This window comes from Callospermophilus lateralis, chromosome 3 (assembly GCF_048772815.1).
Source record: "Callospermophilus lateralis isolate mCalLat2 chromosome 3, mCalLat2.hap1, whole genome shotgun sequence".
Taxonomy (NCBI): domain Eukaryota; kingdom Metazoa; phylum Chordata; class Mammalia; order Rodentia; family Sciuridae; genus Callospermophilus; species Callospermophilus lateralis.
The window spans coordinates 100,288,752-100,304,725 of record NC_135307.1 but is presented as its reverse complement, the minus strand read 5'-3'; the positions used below and the strand labels follow the sequence as shown (position 1 = coordinate 100,304,725).

At 36.6% G+C, this 15,974-nt stretch overlaps 2 protein-coding genes across 5 annotated transcripts in view; one reads left to right on the top strand and one right to left on the bottom strand.

Annotated features, from left to right (window-relative positions):
• Nucleotides 1-11,505, bottom strand: part of Pigb (phosphatidylinositol glycan anchor biosynthesis class B) — a 28,521-nt gene extending 17,016 nt beyond the window's left edge. For 2 of the 3 annotated variants that reach the window (XM_076850826.1, XM_076850827.1), the window contains exons 1-6: nucleotides 11,297-11,504; nucleotides 10,147-10,280; nucleotides 9,483-9,602; nucleotides 6,752-6,856; nucleotides 4,110-4,240; nucleotides 1,581-1,721 (exon numbers count right to left, since the gene is read on the bottom strand). In XM_076850826.1, the coding sequence (XP_076706941.1) occupies nucleotides 1,581-1,721; nucleotides 4,110-4,240; nucleotides 6,752-6,856; nucleotides 9,483-9,602; nucleotides 10,147-10,280; nucleotides 11,297-11,429 (764 nt within the window). In that variant the 5' untranslated portion in view covers nucleotides 11,430-11,504. Of the gene's footprint in view, nucleotides 1-1,580; nucleotides 1,722-4,109; nucleotides 4,241-6,751; nucleotides 6,857-9,482; nucleotides 9,603-10,146; nucleotides 10,281-11,296 lie in introns of all 3 variants that reach the window. The other variant, XM_076850828.1, reaches the window with a different exon arrangement.
• Nucleotides 11,418-13,423, top strand: Pigbos1 (PIGB opposite strand 1). Of its 2 annotated transcripts, none has more exons than XM_076850830.2 (2): nucleotides 11,418-11,834; nucleotides 13,049-13,423. In XM_076850830.2, exon 2 carries the CDS (start codon nucleotides 13,126-13,128, stop codon nucleotides 13,288-13,290), a length of 165 nt encoding a protein of 54 aa, XP_076706945.1. In that variant the 5' UTR covers nucleotides 11,418-11,834; nucleotides 13,049-13,125; the 3' UTR covers nucleotides 13,291-13,423. The 2 variants fall into 2 exon arrangements, with proteins under 2 accessions (XP_076706945.1, XP_076706944.1); XM_076850829.2 differs by having other exon boundaries at nucleotides 11,499-11,840.
• Nucleotides 13,424-15,974: the final 2,551 nt, after the last annotated feature.

The window sequence follows — 15,974 nt, the reverse complement described above, 5'->3', positions numbered from 1 at the left end:
GCTTTTTAATTTGATATCATTCCATTTATTAATTCTTGGTATTATTTCCTGAGCTTTGGGGGTTCTCTTAGTTATTTCTTAATTAACAAATGCTTGACACAAATAGGTTAAATGCTCTGAGTGAATAAACCATATAAACTTTGCTGAGAGACTAAAAAGACTTTTTTCATATACCTCAGTGTAAAAGGCTACTTGATCTGGGCCCCTCTTATCTTCTGACATTATCACATTCTCCCATACTCACTCTCCTTTAGCTTTATTATTTGATGTTTCTTAAATAAAGCCAAATGTACCTTGTACTTGCTGGTCCCTTTGCCTGGAATGTTCTTTCTTTAGGTGTCTGTAAGTTTCACTCTCTCATTCTTCTAGATTTTGGCTCCAATATAATCTTATTATGGTGGTCTTTCACAATTATTATATAAAAATAACACCCACATGCACACCAGCATTCTATCTTTTTAATCTCACATTATTTTTCACTATAGCACTTATCATCACTTGGACAAATATCTAAATCTTATCTTTTTAGCTGTGTCTTTCCCCACTAGAATGGAAACCTCATAAAGGCAGGGGTGCAATAATAAAATATCTAGAAATGACAAGAATAGTAACTTTAATAAGTTAGTCCTTTGAAAAAACTATTTATAAAAAATACTTGTGTGGAGTGAATATAGTATAGTATATTGCTGTCCTCAGAGTCGGAATGTATTCATCTGTTCTATAATTATTTTGGATATTCTACTAGATACTTCGGATAAGGCTGATCCTAGGAGCTCATAAAATAGAAGACCTGGATTCCAATTCTAGTTCCCTTACAGCAACAAGACTAAAGTTTTTGGATAATTTTTAATTTATTCATATCTTCTGTTTCCTCTACTACAAAATGAAAATGCATGCATTGCCAAGATCCAAGAATTGTGATGGCTTGAGGTCACATGTGAAAACCCATTATAAGTTATAAAACCTACACAAATGTAAAATAAGCAAGTATTTCTAAAATGTATTGAGAAATAGGGAAAAAAGCATAGGTAAATTCTGTTAGAAATAATTGAGAGGCTCTCATTTAAGCAAATTAAGAACATATAAACAACATTTATATATATATATATATATATATATATATATATATATATATATATATATATATATATATATACACATAAAATATATATGTATTTTATATGAATATAAAACATGCCAGGTTCAGTGGTACATGCCTGTAATCCTAGTGACTCAGGAATTTGAGGCAGGAGGATCACAAGTTTGAGGCCAGTCTCAGCAACTTAGTGAGACTCTATCTCAAAAAATAAAGAGGATTGAGGGTGTAGCTCAGTGGTAGAGTGCTCCTGAACTCAATCCCCATTACTGGGGTGTGTGTGTGTGAAAGCGCATGCGTGCATACACACACACACATAAATTTATTTATATCAAAAACTTAATATTCTATTTCCTTGGACTGAGAGTTCTCAATGATTTTATACTATAATAATAACTGAAAGATACAAAATCTTATTCATAATCATTTATAGGTTAGTAAAATTAATAGACAGATTATATCTATTAGACATAGATAGACTTACCCTACAGGTAAAAAGTAATGTAGAATAAGGTCAGTTTTTCTCTGTTCTTGCCAGAAATGTTTGAAGAGCAAAGGCATCCATGGAATGATAGCTGTGGGACGAATTATGAAGGCAAGTGCCACCAGGGAAGAGTATTTAACACTATAAACAAGGAAAATATGTTAAAAAACAATTGGGAAATTAGTTTTGAAGTTAAATCTACTGTTTACACTTTTTAAAAAATGATAGCATTTTTTAAAAATGCTATAAATTGCTAAATGAACTTTGGCAAGTTACTTGTATTTTCTGTGTCTTAGTTTTCCTTATCTGTAAAAAGAAGTAACATCTATAGTCTTTTCTAGCTCTGATGTCCTAATTCTAGTATTTTCAGTTGAGGTGTTATCCTTTGTGTTAATACTTGTCTTATGTGTTGAAAACTATATATATAATATATATTTGTATCAGGGGGTGCTAAAATACAAAAGCAATCGAAACAAAACAACTTTGCTAGCATATACCTGTCAACTATAAAAATAAATAACTGTAAAGAAATCCCTAATGTTAGTGAGGGTGAAAGAACAAGAATAACAAATTCAAAGGCTTATAGAAATCAGGTAAGTAACAAAAATGAGTGATGCAAGTTGAGTGGAGACTATGTAATTGTCATTAAGGAATCCTAGTCCAGAATGTTGTTAGGCCTTCCAATTTAAAGAGAAATCAGAAAAAAATCTAGGTTTTGTCTTTTCTTTTTGTGGTGCTGGAGGTAGAACTCAGGTCTTGTGCATCCTAGATAACAATTCTACCATTGAACTTCACCCCCAGTTCCAGAAATCTAGATTTTTATGTAAGAGCTCCCAATTAAAAAAAAACTTTGCTAAGTAGTTTATTTAAAAAAAATACTATATATGTGAAATAAATCATACTTGTGGCTTGGTTTGATAGGCAGATTGATTAAATGTAACTTTCTGGATAGTGAAACTACATAGAGGATTCCCAAATGTATATATAATTCTTGTCTTGACCTCACTCTAGGTTTTCAGACTTAGAAAACATTTTACTTTCTGAACATTTCTACCATAGATCACATACTGCTACTGAAAATCAAAGTGTTTGGCAAAATACCCACAATACCCCAAACCTGTTCATTGTACGCTAGAAAACATTTTACTTTCTGAACATTTCTACCATAGATCACATACTGCTACTGAAAATCAAAGTGTTTGGCAAAATACCCACAATACCCCAAACCTGTTCATTGTACGCTATGTGTTGGATGAGGGGAGGGTGTACTGGGAACAGAACCCAGTGCATGAGCTCTACTATTGAGCTACTTCCTCAGCCCTTTTTTTAAAAAATAATTTTGAGACAAGGTCTTGCTAAGTTGCCAAAGTTGGCCTTGAATTTACATTCTTCCTGCCTCAGACTCCTGAACAGCTGGGATGGGCATGGGCGTGTGCCATCATCCCTATTTAGTGCTGGTATTACTTAAGTTTTTACACCTTAAAATTTTGGAGTCATCTTAGATAGCAACTTCTCATTCTACACGTCCATCTTTGTTTCCTTCCCATTCCCCCTCTTCCCACTTTTTATGTGGGAAGAGTGGATACTCAGTTTTAACTAGATTCCCCAATTCTGGATTTCTCCCTTTCAGTGTATCCTAAATATTGCTACTATAAGAGAATTCTTTTGAAATCAGATTTGATAATGTCATTCTTCTCAAAAACCTGCAGTGGTTCTCTAATACCTATAAAATAAAATCCAAATTCTGAAGAGAGGCAGAGTCCCATTCTAGCCTCATCCTTATTCTCTTCTTTCATGCATCCTACTATACTCTAGCTACTCTACACAACCTGCTTTCAGTTCACTGAAACCTTTTTATAACTCTATGCTTTAGCTCATGTTTTTTTCTTTGCTTGGTATTTACTTCTCTGGTTCCTATGAAACCAAATTGGGTCACAGTGTTTTCTAATTGCCCTTCCAGATGTGTTCTCCACACTTTACCTGCTGTGTGTGGTGAGGCTGACCTGCATGGTATAACATCAATGGTCTGCCTTGTCTTCTGGCTTCTGATTGGTTTGAGCTAACTGAAAGATGGGAGGGGAATGAGTCAGGATTATTTATTTTCTTGGTGGTCTCCTTGCTGCTGCTAAAGGCTGGCTGTGCCTGTCTCCTGTTGAAGCTTTCTCTTAATAGTTACAGCTCTGTGTGAATCCCAGTAACTGTTTCTTCTCCTAGCTCCTTAGAGCCTGGAGATAAAAGAATTCCTGTTGTGACTAGCCCTGGGGTAGTGTGGTATTTTTTATTGGCTTTTCTAAATATTATTTATATCTTTGTAAATAGTTATTTTATTAAAGTCTTTAACTATCCAGATTGAATATATTATCTATTTCCTGATATGCTGTACCCACTGAAAATCTGTGGTTCTCATAACTCTGACTTAATGGGAAAACATTAGGGGGTCTAGTGGATATTACAATGTATTGATATTTAATATTTTTAAAAGCATGTCTTAGATATTTGTATATAATTATTAGCAGTAATATATCTCACCTGTTTATAGACTTTGAACCTTCCAAAGGATAGTAGAAAAGAGCAATTATAGTAAGATCAGTTTCCATGGTGTTTGTAAGGGTTCTGGTACAGCAATACCATGTGAACCAAGAGCACAACTGGCAAAAAAACTAAGAAAAATTATATAAGAAATATGTATGAAATAAGAAACGGAAAAATTTAGTACTATCTTCTTCTATGGGAAATAGCAAGTCTAAATATTATAAAAACCACATTAAATTAAAAGAGAAAGGATTTTAAAAGTAAATAGGCCTGCTCAAACATTGTTTTTAAGAACTTAAAACAAACATAGGTCTACCATAATATCATATCTGTATTTATCAATGAATTCATACTTTCAGATGCATTTTTATGGCATCACATTTGATTTAATTCCCAATTCCCACTAATGAAAGATATAAAGCACAAATTCTTTTATAGTACAATTTATAGAGATAGACTGAAATCCAGAACTAGATTCTCCCAGTCAGTATTCCTCAAATTGTCTTACAGTATTAACACAGTATTTTGAGTGTTTGGAATGTTGCCCAATTCATTCCTTCCCTCTTTCTTTTCTCTCTCTCTCCTTCCCCCCTCCCTCCCTCTCTCCTTCCCCCCTCCCTCCCTCTCGCCTTCCTTTCCTTCCTTTCTACTAGGGATTGAACCCAGGGGTGCTTAACTACTCCCAAGCCCTTTTTATTTTGAGACAGGGTCTCAGTAATTGCTTAGGGCTTTTGCCCAATTTCTTTTTCTCTTTCTTTCCCTTTCCCCTTCCCCTTCTCTTCCTTTCCTTTCTTCCTCTCTCTCTTTCTCTCTTTCTTTATTTCTTCCTCTCTTTCTCTCTTTCTTTTTTGGTAGTACTGGGGATTAAATCCAGCACCTTGCACTTGCTAGGCAAGAACTCTACCACTGAGCTACATCTGGGGATTGAACTGAGGGGCACTTGCCCACTGAGCCGCATCCCCACCTATTTTGTATTTTATTTAGAGACAGGGTCGAGTTGCTTAGGGCTTCGCCATTGCTCAGGCTAGCTTTGAATTCAAGATCCTCCTGTCTCAGCCTCCCAGCTGCTGGGATTACAGGCATGCACTACCGCGTACAGCCCTGTTGCCCAATTTCTTTTTTTTTTATAAATTTTTTTTTAAAGAGAGAGAGTTTTAATATTTATTTTTTGGCAGACACAACATCTTTGATGGAACCTGGGCCACACGCATGCCAGGCGAGCACGCTACCGCTTGAGTCACATCCCCAGCCTCCAAACTTTGCCAACCCAATTTCTTAATGAAAAAATTCAGACAAAATAAGGGAGCAAAAAATGTCAGGATGCATTATTAAATTTTAATTTGAAAACTGGCTAAATTAATAAACCAGGTTTTGGAGAAACATGCAAACAAGCACCAATAAGTCTATAAAACAGATATCTTAAAAGTAAATTGTTAGTTGTGGCAAGAGTTTTAAACATGAAGTACTAGCTTCCCATCTCTTCAAATATACTTTTTTAAAAAATTCCAATTTTCATGAAGTTAAAGGTTCTTCCTAACTAGAAGAATCTAATAATAGTTTTGCTACTTTGCAGGAAGGGTTTCACAGGTATCATGAACTTTGCCTATTGAGTCTTTAGTAATATATATATAAAATATAAGCACAAAATAAAAACACTGACTTCATATTTGACTCTATTAACAAGGACTTACTTGCTAATATAACCTGCTTTTTTTTAATGCAAAAGAATACAATGCTTGCAGAAATATGTCCTTTCTCCAGTTTACTAATAAGTTATATTCCAGAAATGTGTTAGTAAATAGTTATAATTTGGCATGTATTTTCCAATACAAACAATATTTAAAAGGTATTAGGATTCCTAAGCTGTCTCATTTCAATTTATTTAATTTTAGAAAGAGCAAAGTGAAGCAAAAATATTACTGTAGAATCCAGTCACTCTTCAGGATGTGGTTTAAACGGGAAAACTCATTCATGATTTGAATGTGAGATGTCAGGAATTTATCTCCCGAACTTGAAATAAGTCAAATGACAGAAGGTAGTCTTCTATACCATACTTTCTCCCTTCTAGGAGTCCATTTATTTCAAACATTCCATCTGAGGGTGAAATAGTGTTTTAGTGCAAAGGCATTTCTCAGGTTCAGCCTCAGGTAGCTGAAGGAATAATGAACCAAGGTTGTATACAGCAGCACTTCTTTCTGAGATAGGCAGTGATTCTTACTGAATTCTTTTTTTCTTTTTCTTTAAGTTTATCTTTTTATTTTTTGGCAGTGCTGGGGATTGAACCCAGGCCATCCTACATGCTAGGCAAATGCTACACCACAAACCATATTTCCAGCCCCTTCCTATTGAATTCTATATACAGTGAAGCAAGAATTCTTGACAGTTTTGAGGAGTTAAGGGGTTCCAAAGGTCTCCTACAGTTTAGTGTCTCATAAGGTATGGTTTCCACTAATCATGACTCAAGGAGAAAGATTCATGTGTCACTTCATTTTACTGTTATTAATTATGGAAGTACTTCTAAAAAGTGCTATGAATTATCTTTTGAAGCTATTTGGGGAGTCATTAGTTCTTTCCATACGCTTTATGCCCACATTAATGAAATAACCCGTATACAGTTTGTAAAGTATTTAAGGACTTACCACCCATCTAGCCATTTCCTGATTTTCTAGTTGCTTCATTAATGAGTAAAGCCTCACATCTGCTAGAGCAGACAGAAGTGCTTGGGCAAGTCTGGGAGTCCATATCTTCATTAAGTTAAAAAGAAGAAGTTATTAAACACATCTCTTAGCTCATACTGAATTAGCATAAAATCAACAAGCTGATCCAACTATCACTTGAAGCCATTTTTAGTACAAAAATAGATAATATATTATTCTGTTTTTTGTAAAAATACATGTTTTCTACAAAAATTACATTAATTTCTCATGGACATACAAAAGGTAGTTTTATCATTTTCATTTTCTGTTTTCACACGTTTCATATATATATTTTATACGTTTCATATACATAAGAAATATGTGAGATAAATATACCTTAAAACACTACTAATTTTAATTTAAATAACTAGTAAACCATTTTATTGTGTTAAGATTTATTTTAGAAGTATATTTATTTCTATTAGCATATAATAAATAAATAATATAATAGCAAGGAAACCCAGAATTCAAACCCAGGTGTGCCTGATACCAAAGCCTGTGCTCTCACTGTTTTCCCATCCTACAATATAGAAAATAAGACGACAGATTACTGGGGGTGAAAAAAAGCTGGATGTTGTGGCACGTGTCTGTAATCTCAGTGGTTGGGAAGCTAAGGCAGGAGGATTGCAAGTTTGAGACCAGCCTCAGCAATTTAGCACAGCCGTAAGCAACTTAGCAAGACCCTATCTCAAAATAAAAAAGGGCTGTAGATGTGGTTCAGTGATAAAGCGCCCCTGGGTTCAGTCCCTGGTACCAACCCTTCCCCCAAACAAAACAAACCCCAAAAGTATTCTATGATCACACTATTCAGATGACATTAAAGAATAATTTATGAGTAAAATAAAAAAAACTAAAGTACTGGGCTGTGGCTAGAGATAGTGTGCCTGCCTAGCATTCATGAGGCCCTGGGTTCTATCCAGCACCACAAAACAAAACAAAAACAACCCAAAAAGCAGAAAAAGAAAGAGTAAATGTATTACAATTAAATTACATTTTAGCATTAGCATGTCTGACACTTTTCTCAGTTCATAGCTTCTACAGTCTACTTATGTTAATGGGAGAAACTCTGCTATTGCTCTTAAATTCTCTTTCCCCAGGATTGTCACATTATCGTTTTCATGTTCTGGTCCTCATTTCTCAGTAATGGAGAATGAACTGATATTTATCAGTTCAAAGGAGAAGGTACAACCCTGCTTTAAAACAATACCCGCTAGGGCTGGGGTTGTAGCTCAGTGGCAGAGCGCTTGCTTAGCACATGTAAGGCTCTAGGATCGATCCTCAGTACCACATAAAAATAAAAGTATTGTATCTATCTACAACTAAAAAAAATTATTAAGAAAAAAAAATACCCCCTAGAACTTCAGTGTCTTTCTAGGCTCCAAAAAAATACCCCAAGAGGGGCTGGGGTTATGGCTCAGCGGTAGAGTGCTCACCTTCCATGTTTAAGGCCCTGGGTTCAATCCTCAGCACCACATATAAATAAATAAAATAAAAGTATTAAAAAAAAACACCCCAAGATTTGGAATACTGAGCCACTAGCTCTCTGTAACTGAAAAATACAGAAGGCCTAAACTTCTAGTTCAACCTGATGACAGCTTAAAATATCTAGAATGTGAGGCTACAGAAAAATTTGTACTATTGGTAACCTTTCTTGGAAACTGACCTAGTAAAATTCAACATCTAGGAATTACAATCCTATTTACTATTGATGGCCAGTTACTACACTGCACAATGATTATGTATATCATTAAATTTCTGTCATATTAATTTTTTCTAAATTTGAATTTCAACACTAAATACTGATTGGGTTTATGTGTGTTTTGTCTTCATAAGCTCACATAACATGGTTTTCCATTTACAAGTTAAAAAAAAACACCAATCTCAAGTGATTCTTTTAAAAATTTTTTGGATGTTAATGGACCATTTATTTTATTATATATATGCGGTGCTGTGAATCGAACCCGGTGTCTCACATATGCCAGGTGAGCGCTCTACTACTGAGCTACAACCCCAGGCCTCAAGTGACTCTTTTATGAAGGAAGTATACTTCTAAAATTCAAATTATGTGTATATAAAAGTTATTTTGAAAATCTGCATATATTAATAGAATTCCTCATAGCAGGATATGCTTAGTCTTGTGTTCTTTTGAGGGTGATGGTGTTACTGGAGATTGAACCCAGAGGTGCTTTCACTCAGTTGCATCCTCAGCCCCTTTTTATTTTGGAGAAAAGGTCTGGCTAAATTGCTTAGGGCCTCACTAAACTGCTGAGACTGGCCTCAAATTTATAATTCTCCTGGCTTAGCTTCCCACATGGCTTCCCACAGGCTTGCACCACTGCACCTGGCCCCAGCCTTTTTTATATTTTATTTTAAGACAGTGTCTCCCTGAGTTGCTGAGAGTCTTGCCAAACTGCTGAAGTTGGCCTGGAACTTGTGATTCTTCTGCCTCAGCCTCCTGAATTACTGGATTATAGGCATGTGCCACTGCCCCTACCCAGTTTTGTATGTCTTTGGCATCTTGGGCATTCCAGATGAGGCTGGACTTTAGCAACAGCAGACCTTTAAAAACAATCGTGGTACCAATAATATAACTTAGTTAATACCAATTAACTCTAGAAAAATGATAGAATACATGTTTTTAATAACATTTTTGATTACTTCTATTTAAACTTACCAGCAGCCGAACACTATCTTTCCCCAAAAGATGCAGAATCTTGTAAATGCTTGCAAAGATTAAAGGGTAAGTATAACCCCTCAATCTTTCTGTCCATTCCCAGGTCATATAACCATAATTAGTAATATTAAGGATTAAATATCAAATAGTATTGAAATAATCTATTTACACTTTCATATATAAAACAATATTTTACTCTTTAACATTGGAATTTTATTTATTTATTTGTGGTGTGTGTGTGTGTGTGTGTGTGTGTGTGTGTGTGTGTGTTGGGGATTGAACCCAGGGCCTTGTGCATGCAAGGCAAGCACTCTACCAACTGAGCTATATCCCCAGACCAACAATGAAATTTTAAAACCCAGTATTTTATATTGGCTATCAGAATTAAAACTTCAGTTGGCCAACTAAATGCTTTGACTGCTTCAAGACAGAAATGTGTTTTTTACTTTATCTGAATCTGCCAAGTACAAGCATTGTGGGACTATACACACTAAAGGATGAGTCAAGTATATTAACATCAAAGAAAGATACAGAAGAAATATTGGTATTCAGCAATGGCATACTTTGATGAGTTGAAATTGTGAGAAAATGTGTATCAAAAGAGGACTCATTCCTAAGATAAATACACATTCATTGTCTGGAAAAGAAACTAGAAAGGATATTTGAAAACCATGTGATGTGCAACTTCAAGAGACTGCCAATATTCATCTGGAACAAAACTTGTCTGGACCAAAAAACAATTAAATATTCGTAAAGCAATGGTAAACAAAACCAGATAAATGTTTTCTCCAAGAAGATCTGAAAAACAAAACAATAAGCAATTGTGGCAAAAAAGACAGGCATTCCACTTGCAGAACTTAAAATCTGCCCTTCTGTTTGGCCCCTAGCTTAACCTTTGTTAAAGCACAGTGGTGAACTCTCAAAGTTGACCAGGGCTGAAAGGTACTCTAGGGCCAGAGCCTCACAACTGGGTGATGGCCACTCCTTTCATTTAAACCAACTTGTCTTGCAACTTACTGTATAGAGAATATTGAGATAAATACTGGAAAAAAGACTGGGTTGACTAAGTCCTCAAGCTAATTAGGTTATACTACATGTGGGCCTAATGAAAGAATCCAGTAAACAAATTACTAATTAGAATACAACTCTGTCAACAGTGGAATATCTTCATCATCATCAGTAAGAGCAGTAATAGTAGTAGCAGCCAGAAGCGCTTTACCATTGAACTACACCTCCAGCCCTTTTTATTTTGAACCACGGTCTCACTAAATTCCTGAGGCTGGCCTCGCATTTGCAATCTCAGCCTTGGGACAGCCTTGGGAGTCTCTGGGATTACAGGCATGCACCACCAACCCAGCTCCTCTGTATTTTAAAATCTCTTTTTGATAATGTATGCCAGTTAATGGGATAATTCCTTTACATGTATGTCCTTTAACCCTCAAAACAACGCTATGGGATAGATATTATTAGCTCCATTTTACATACGAGGAAACCAAGGCTCAGGAATTACATTGCCTTGTCCAGAGTACAAAGTTATAGAAGGCTAAACATTCAAATTCAGGTCGGCCGGCTGTTGCGCAAATCTGCTCTTAACCACAAATGGGCAGATTATATGCCAGTTTTTTTTTTTTTAATATGAATTTAGTTACCAACATTTAAAAATCAGATTTAAGTTAAAACCTGCATTTCCAGTATTCAAGTCTATTTTAATATCTGGCAGCACAAAGCGAAACTGGTAACTGGCTGACAGTGAAAAGTAGTAGGGCGCTTCCTTTGAATCGGACTGTAGCTCTCCATACAGTCCCCTCACTCACCTCCGCGGCTCCGGCTCTGGTCCTGGGCGCTGACGTACAAGGTAGACTTTCTCTTTCGCAGCTTTGTTTTCTCGTGGGAGCGGTTTTGGAGAGCGCGGAAAGCAAGGCTGTGGCCGCCACCTTCCGGCTCCATTTCCACCTGCTTGGAGGCCAGCAGAGGTTCCCCAGCCGCCTCCTTCCAAGGACGGAAGGAAGCTGGAGAAAAGCGCGCTGCTGCTGCTGCACTAAGTTTGGTCTTTGCGAGCAGCCGTCGCTTGCAGACGCGGAGGTATCCGGGCAAGGGCCAGTCTTGAAGCCAACGCGCCAGGCAGTCCCCGGGGCAGAGTGCGGGCGTTCTGCAGAGGGCTTCCCCGTTTTCTCTTCGGCGCTGCCTAGCCGCGGAGGACGGGAATAGCTGCCTGTCTTTGGTTTTGTCTCTGCTCCGACTCCCGGAAGCGCTGCCGGAAGGAGACCTATCTCACCTCGCGGAGACAGGCGAAGGCGCGGGGGAAGCGTCGCGGAGCGGCCACCGGACGGTCGGACGTGCCGAGTGCTGGCGGTACTGGTAATGATAGTCATGAACCTAAGTGTGTAACATTGCACTGCTTCGGTGGTCTTACAGAAATTCCCTGTTGAACGGGGTAGTCAGGGTAGCATATTGCACCTATGTAGCAACAGGCTGAAAGGATCGGGGAGGGAGGGTGTTGATTTAACCCGTAACCATTGAACCAAGCATGATTGATGAAATTTGTCACTTATTGACTCAAATGTAGGAGATAGGAGAAAACAGGCTTTTCTTGCCCAAGTTAGTTTAAATTACGTTCCAGGCATATTAAGGTCAGGCTAGTTAGTTTATAGTCTGATATTTGTGACCTCAGGTGCTGGTGTAGGAGGCCATGTTAAAATCGAGTAAACAAATTCTTCACTGTGCTTTCCTTGTTCTAGAAAGGAATATGTTAGCAAGGAATATTATTTTCTGGAAAGCCTTAGAGTCTTTCAGTTGTTAAAAATATAACAGCACATTTCATTATATTTTTCTTAAAATATAAATTATAGATGGCAAATAATTTATATTTGATATCTTCTGTGCTTACTAAAACAAAAAAAGAAACATATTTTTTTTTGCTGGGTATTGAACCCAACGATGCTTTTTGCCACTGAGTCACATCTCCACCCCCTTTTTAATTTTTTATTTTGAGACAGGGTTTCATTAAGTTACTTAAGTTCTTGTTAAGTTGCCCATGTTGGTCTGCAACTAGCAGTCCTTCTGCCTCAGCCCCAGAGTTGCTGGGATATCAGGCATCCGCCACTATAGGTGGAACTCATTAAATCGTTTAGCCCATTAAACAATTGTTCTTATGATACATACTACTAAAAAACATGAATAATCCAAAAAGGACTAATGGAAAGTAATAATTCTTTGCCTACCTTACTCTTGCTTCCAGTTCACATTTCTCAGAGGCAATCACAGCTTTTTCCAACTGTTTTGTTTTGTTTTAGTTTGTTTTGTGGTATGAATTAAAAGCATAAAGAGTGTGTCATTCCCTGCCATCTTTTTCCCATATTAAGTTATCCATTTAAAACCATGGAGAACATACTGTAATAAAAGAGGATTTAGCTTTGTCTTACATCATCTCCTTACCTTATTTCCCATAGTTAAAGTGATGCTTCAATAGTACAAAAAATGTTGTTCACTCTCAAGCAAAGTAGTGATATGAAATCTTAAAGTGATTATACTAAGTCATTGCTCTGTTTCCTCTTTTCTTTGTACAGAGATATGAAGAGATTTTCTGAATGTGGAATATAACTTTTCAGAACCACCTTTGTTTTATTCTGTGTTTGTTGCAACAATGTTTGGGAGATTGACTCTTCCACAACTGCTTTTTGCTGGAGTCCTTGGACTTGCTGGAGGAATATATATTTATCAACCAATATTTGAACAATATTCCAGAGAGCAGAAGGAATTAAAAGAAAAGGCGAAATTGGCACAAGTATCAGAGGAGAAGAAAAGTTAATACTACCTGGAGTTGAATTATAACAACTGATTAAAGTTTTGCTGAAATTATACACTGACTGTAAATAACCTAGGAAAAACTTAGGTAGTTTTTAAACACAAATAAATAATGGATAATGATATTTTTAAAACTAGCACTATGATTTAATGTTTTATTTGCCATTTAAAATCTTTATCAGGATAAATTAGTAACTTCCTTTTAAACAAAAATGAATGTCTTCAGGGCAATATATAAATCGATCTAATCAATGCCTCTAATAGTTTAGTGTGAACTCTTGAGATGTTTTCTTCCATGAACTTAAAAATAGCTTTGATTAAAATGTCTTATATCTGTTATGTGTCAGGGTTGGCTTTGCCTGGCTACAGGCAGACTGGGATTCTGTTCTGTATGTCTTCTCATTGTGGGACCCATGCTTAAGGAACAGCCCCTGTCTGAGCTATGCTAGTAAAGGAGAGAAAGACTGAGAGGAAGCATATGATGGTAGGCTTTTGCCAGTTGTGGCAAATGTCATATCTTTTCATAATTTTGTTGATTTGGAGCATGTCACATGGTCAGTCTCAAAGTGAAAAGGCAAGGACATGGATTATTCCTTCAGGATGCATTGTCAAGTCACATGACAATAAATAGAAATATGTAAGCCTATTGTATCCAAGGAATAATAATCCTAACACATTAGGTTAAATTGAACTGCTTTTGGTCCTTCTTTTTTAATGGTGCTGGGGATTGAACCCAGGTCTTTGTGCATGCAAGGCAAGCACTCTACCAACTGAGCTGTATCCCCAGCCTTTGATGCTTCTGAGACATATTCCTTGGTCAGTTTAGAAGTCACATACCAAGTGCTAGAGGCTGAGGTTTTGGGTTTTTCTTTTTTTGGTAAAGATGGGTCTATTCAAATCAAAACCACAGTGAGGACTACAGTATTCCTCAGCAGTACATTGCTTAGTTTGCACAAAGCCCTGGGTTCTGTCCCCAGAACCAAAAAAAGAAAAGAAAACCACAAAACAAACTATAATGAGATACCCCTTTATATTCACTAGAATGATTACAATAAAAAAGACAATGATGTGGAGCAAGTGGAATCACCATGTATTGCAGTGGAAATATAAAATGGTACAGCTACTTTGCAAAAGTTTGGCAGTGTTTCAAGTGGTTAAACTTAATTACCACATGGTCCAACAATTCTCCTCCTAGATATATACCAGATAGAGTTGAAAACAAGTTTATACTAAAGCTGTACATGAATGTTTGTAGCAGCAACATTCATAAAAGCCAAAAACTGGGAACAACCAAAATTGCCATCAAGTGATGAATGGATAAGTAAATATAATATAGCTCTACAATGGAATATTAGCCATAAAAGTGAATGAAGTATGTGTTATAGTGTGAATACCAGTACATTATGGAAAAAACCAGGCACAAGGGGCCACCTTGTGCCTTGGTATGATTTCATTTATATGATATGTCCATAACAGGTAAAAGGTATAGAGAAATAAAGCAGATTAGTTGGCTGCCAGGGACTGACTGAAAGGGGTAGAGGGACTGTTAGTGGGTATAGTGTTTTGTTTTTAGGTTGACGAAATGTTCTGGAGCTAGATAGTGGTGACTAGTGTATGACTTTAAAAACCACCGAGTGGAATAGTTTTAAAGGGAATTTTATTGTGTATAAATTATGAAGCTATAATTTAAAAAGATACTGCATCCAAAATAGTAGTTACAATTGAAGTACTCCACTGGTTCCTACTGTAACAGTAGCATAAAATCTCATCAGTTTTTTAAAATTGTGGTGTAATATACATAAAATTTGCTATTTTAAGGGCACGATCACTGTCATTATGTACATTCATATTGTATAATTGTTACCATCATCCATCTCCAGAACTTTTTCCATCTAGTAGTTGCAAGGCCCAGAGAGGTATATTGAATTGGGTTACAGAAACTCACTACTATTTCCTTCAGGTCTTTGAATGTGGCATTGATATCTGCAATTCTTTGCACGAATTGGTTCTGATTTACTGTCTTATCAAGGTAAAGCAGACTCAGGTTTACAGTTGGCCCTTTCTATCATAAAGATCAATGTGAGTTCTCTGTGAACTACAGAATTTATATCCTACTTAAGGACTGAGTAGGATAATGTACTGGTATCCACATTATAGCAGCAACCTGTAGAGTGGTCCTGTAAGATTAAATTGGGGGTTGGGTTTTGTGGGTCAGTGGTAGAGCGCTTGCCTAGAGTGTGTGAGGCACTGGGTTCAATTCTCAGCACCACATAAAAATCCACAAGTATATAGAAAAAAAATCCACAACTATATAGAAAAGATGGGCAAAACCTGCAGTCATCCTTTGATTTCCATGAGTTCCCACTCTTAACTAGAGGATCATTCATTCTTCTTGTACAGTGTCAGCTTGTAGCTTAGATACTATATCCGCAGGTTATCAAAACCTTAAGTTTTCTTCTCTTGTGGGGCATGGTGGCATTTTCACCTGTATGAAAATGCCACCATGGAGCTCAGGAGGCTGACACAAGAAGATGGCAAGTTCAAAGCCAGCCTCAGCAATTTTGTGAGGACCTAAGCAACTCAGTTAGACCCTGTTTCTAAATAAAATACAAAGAGGGCTAGGGATGTGGCTTAGGGGTTAAGCACCCCTGGGTTCAATCCCTGGTACCAAAAAAAAAAAAAAAAAAA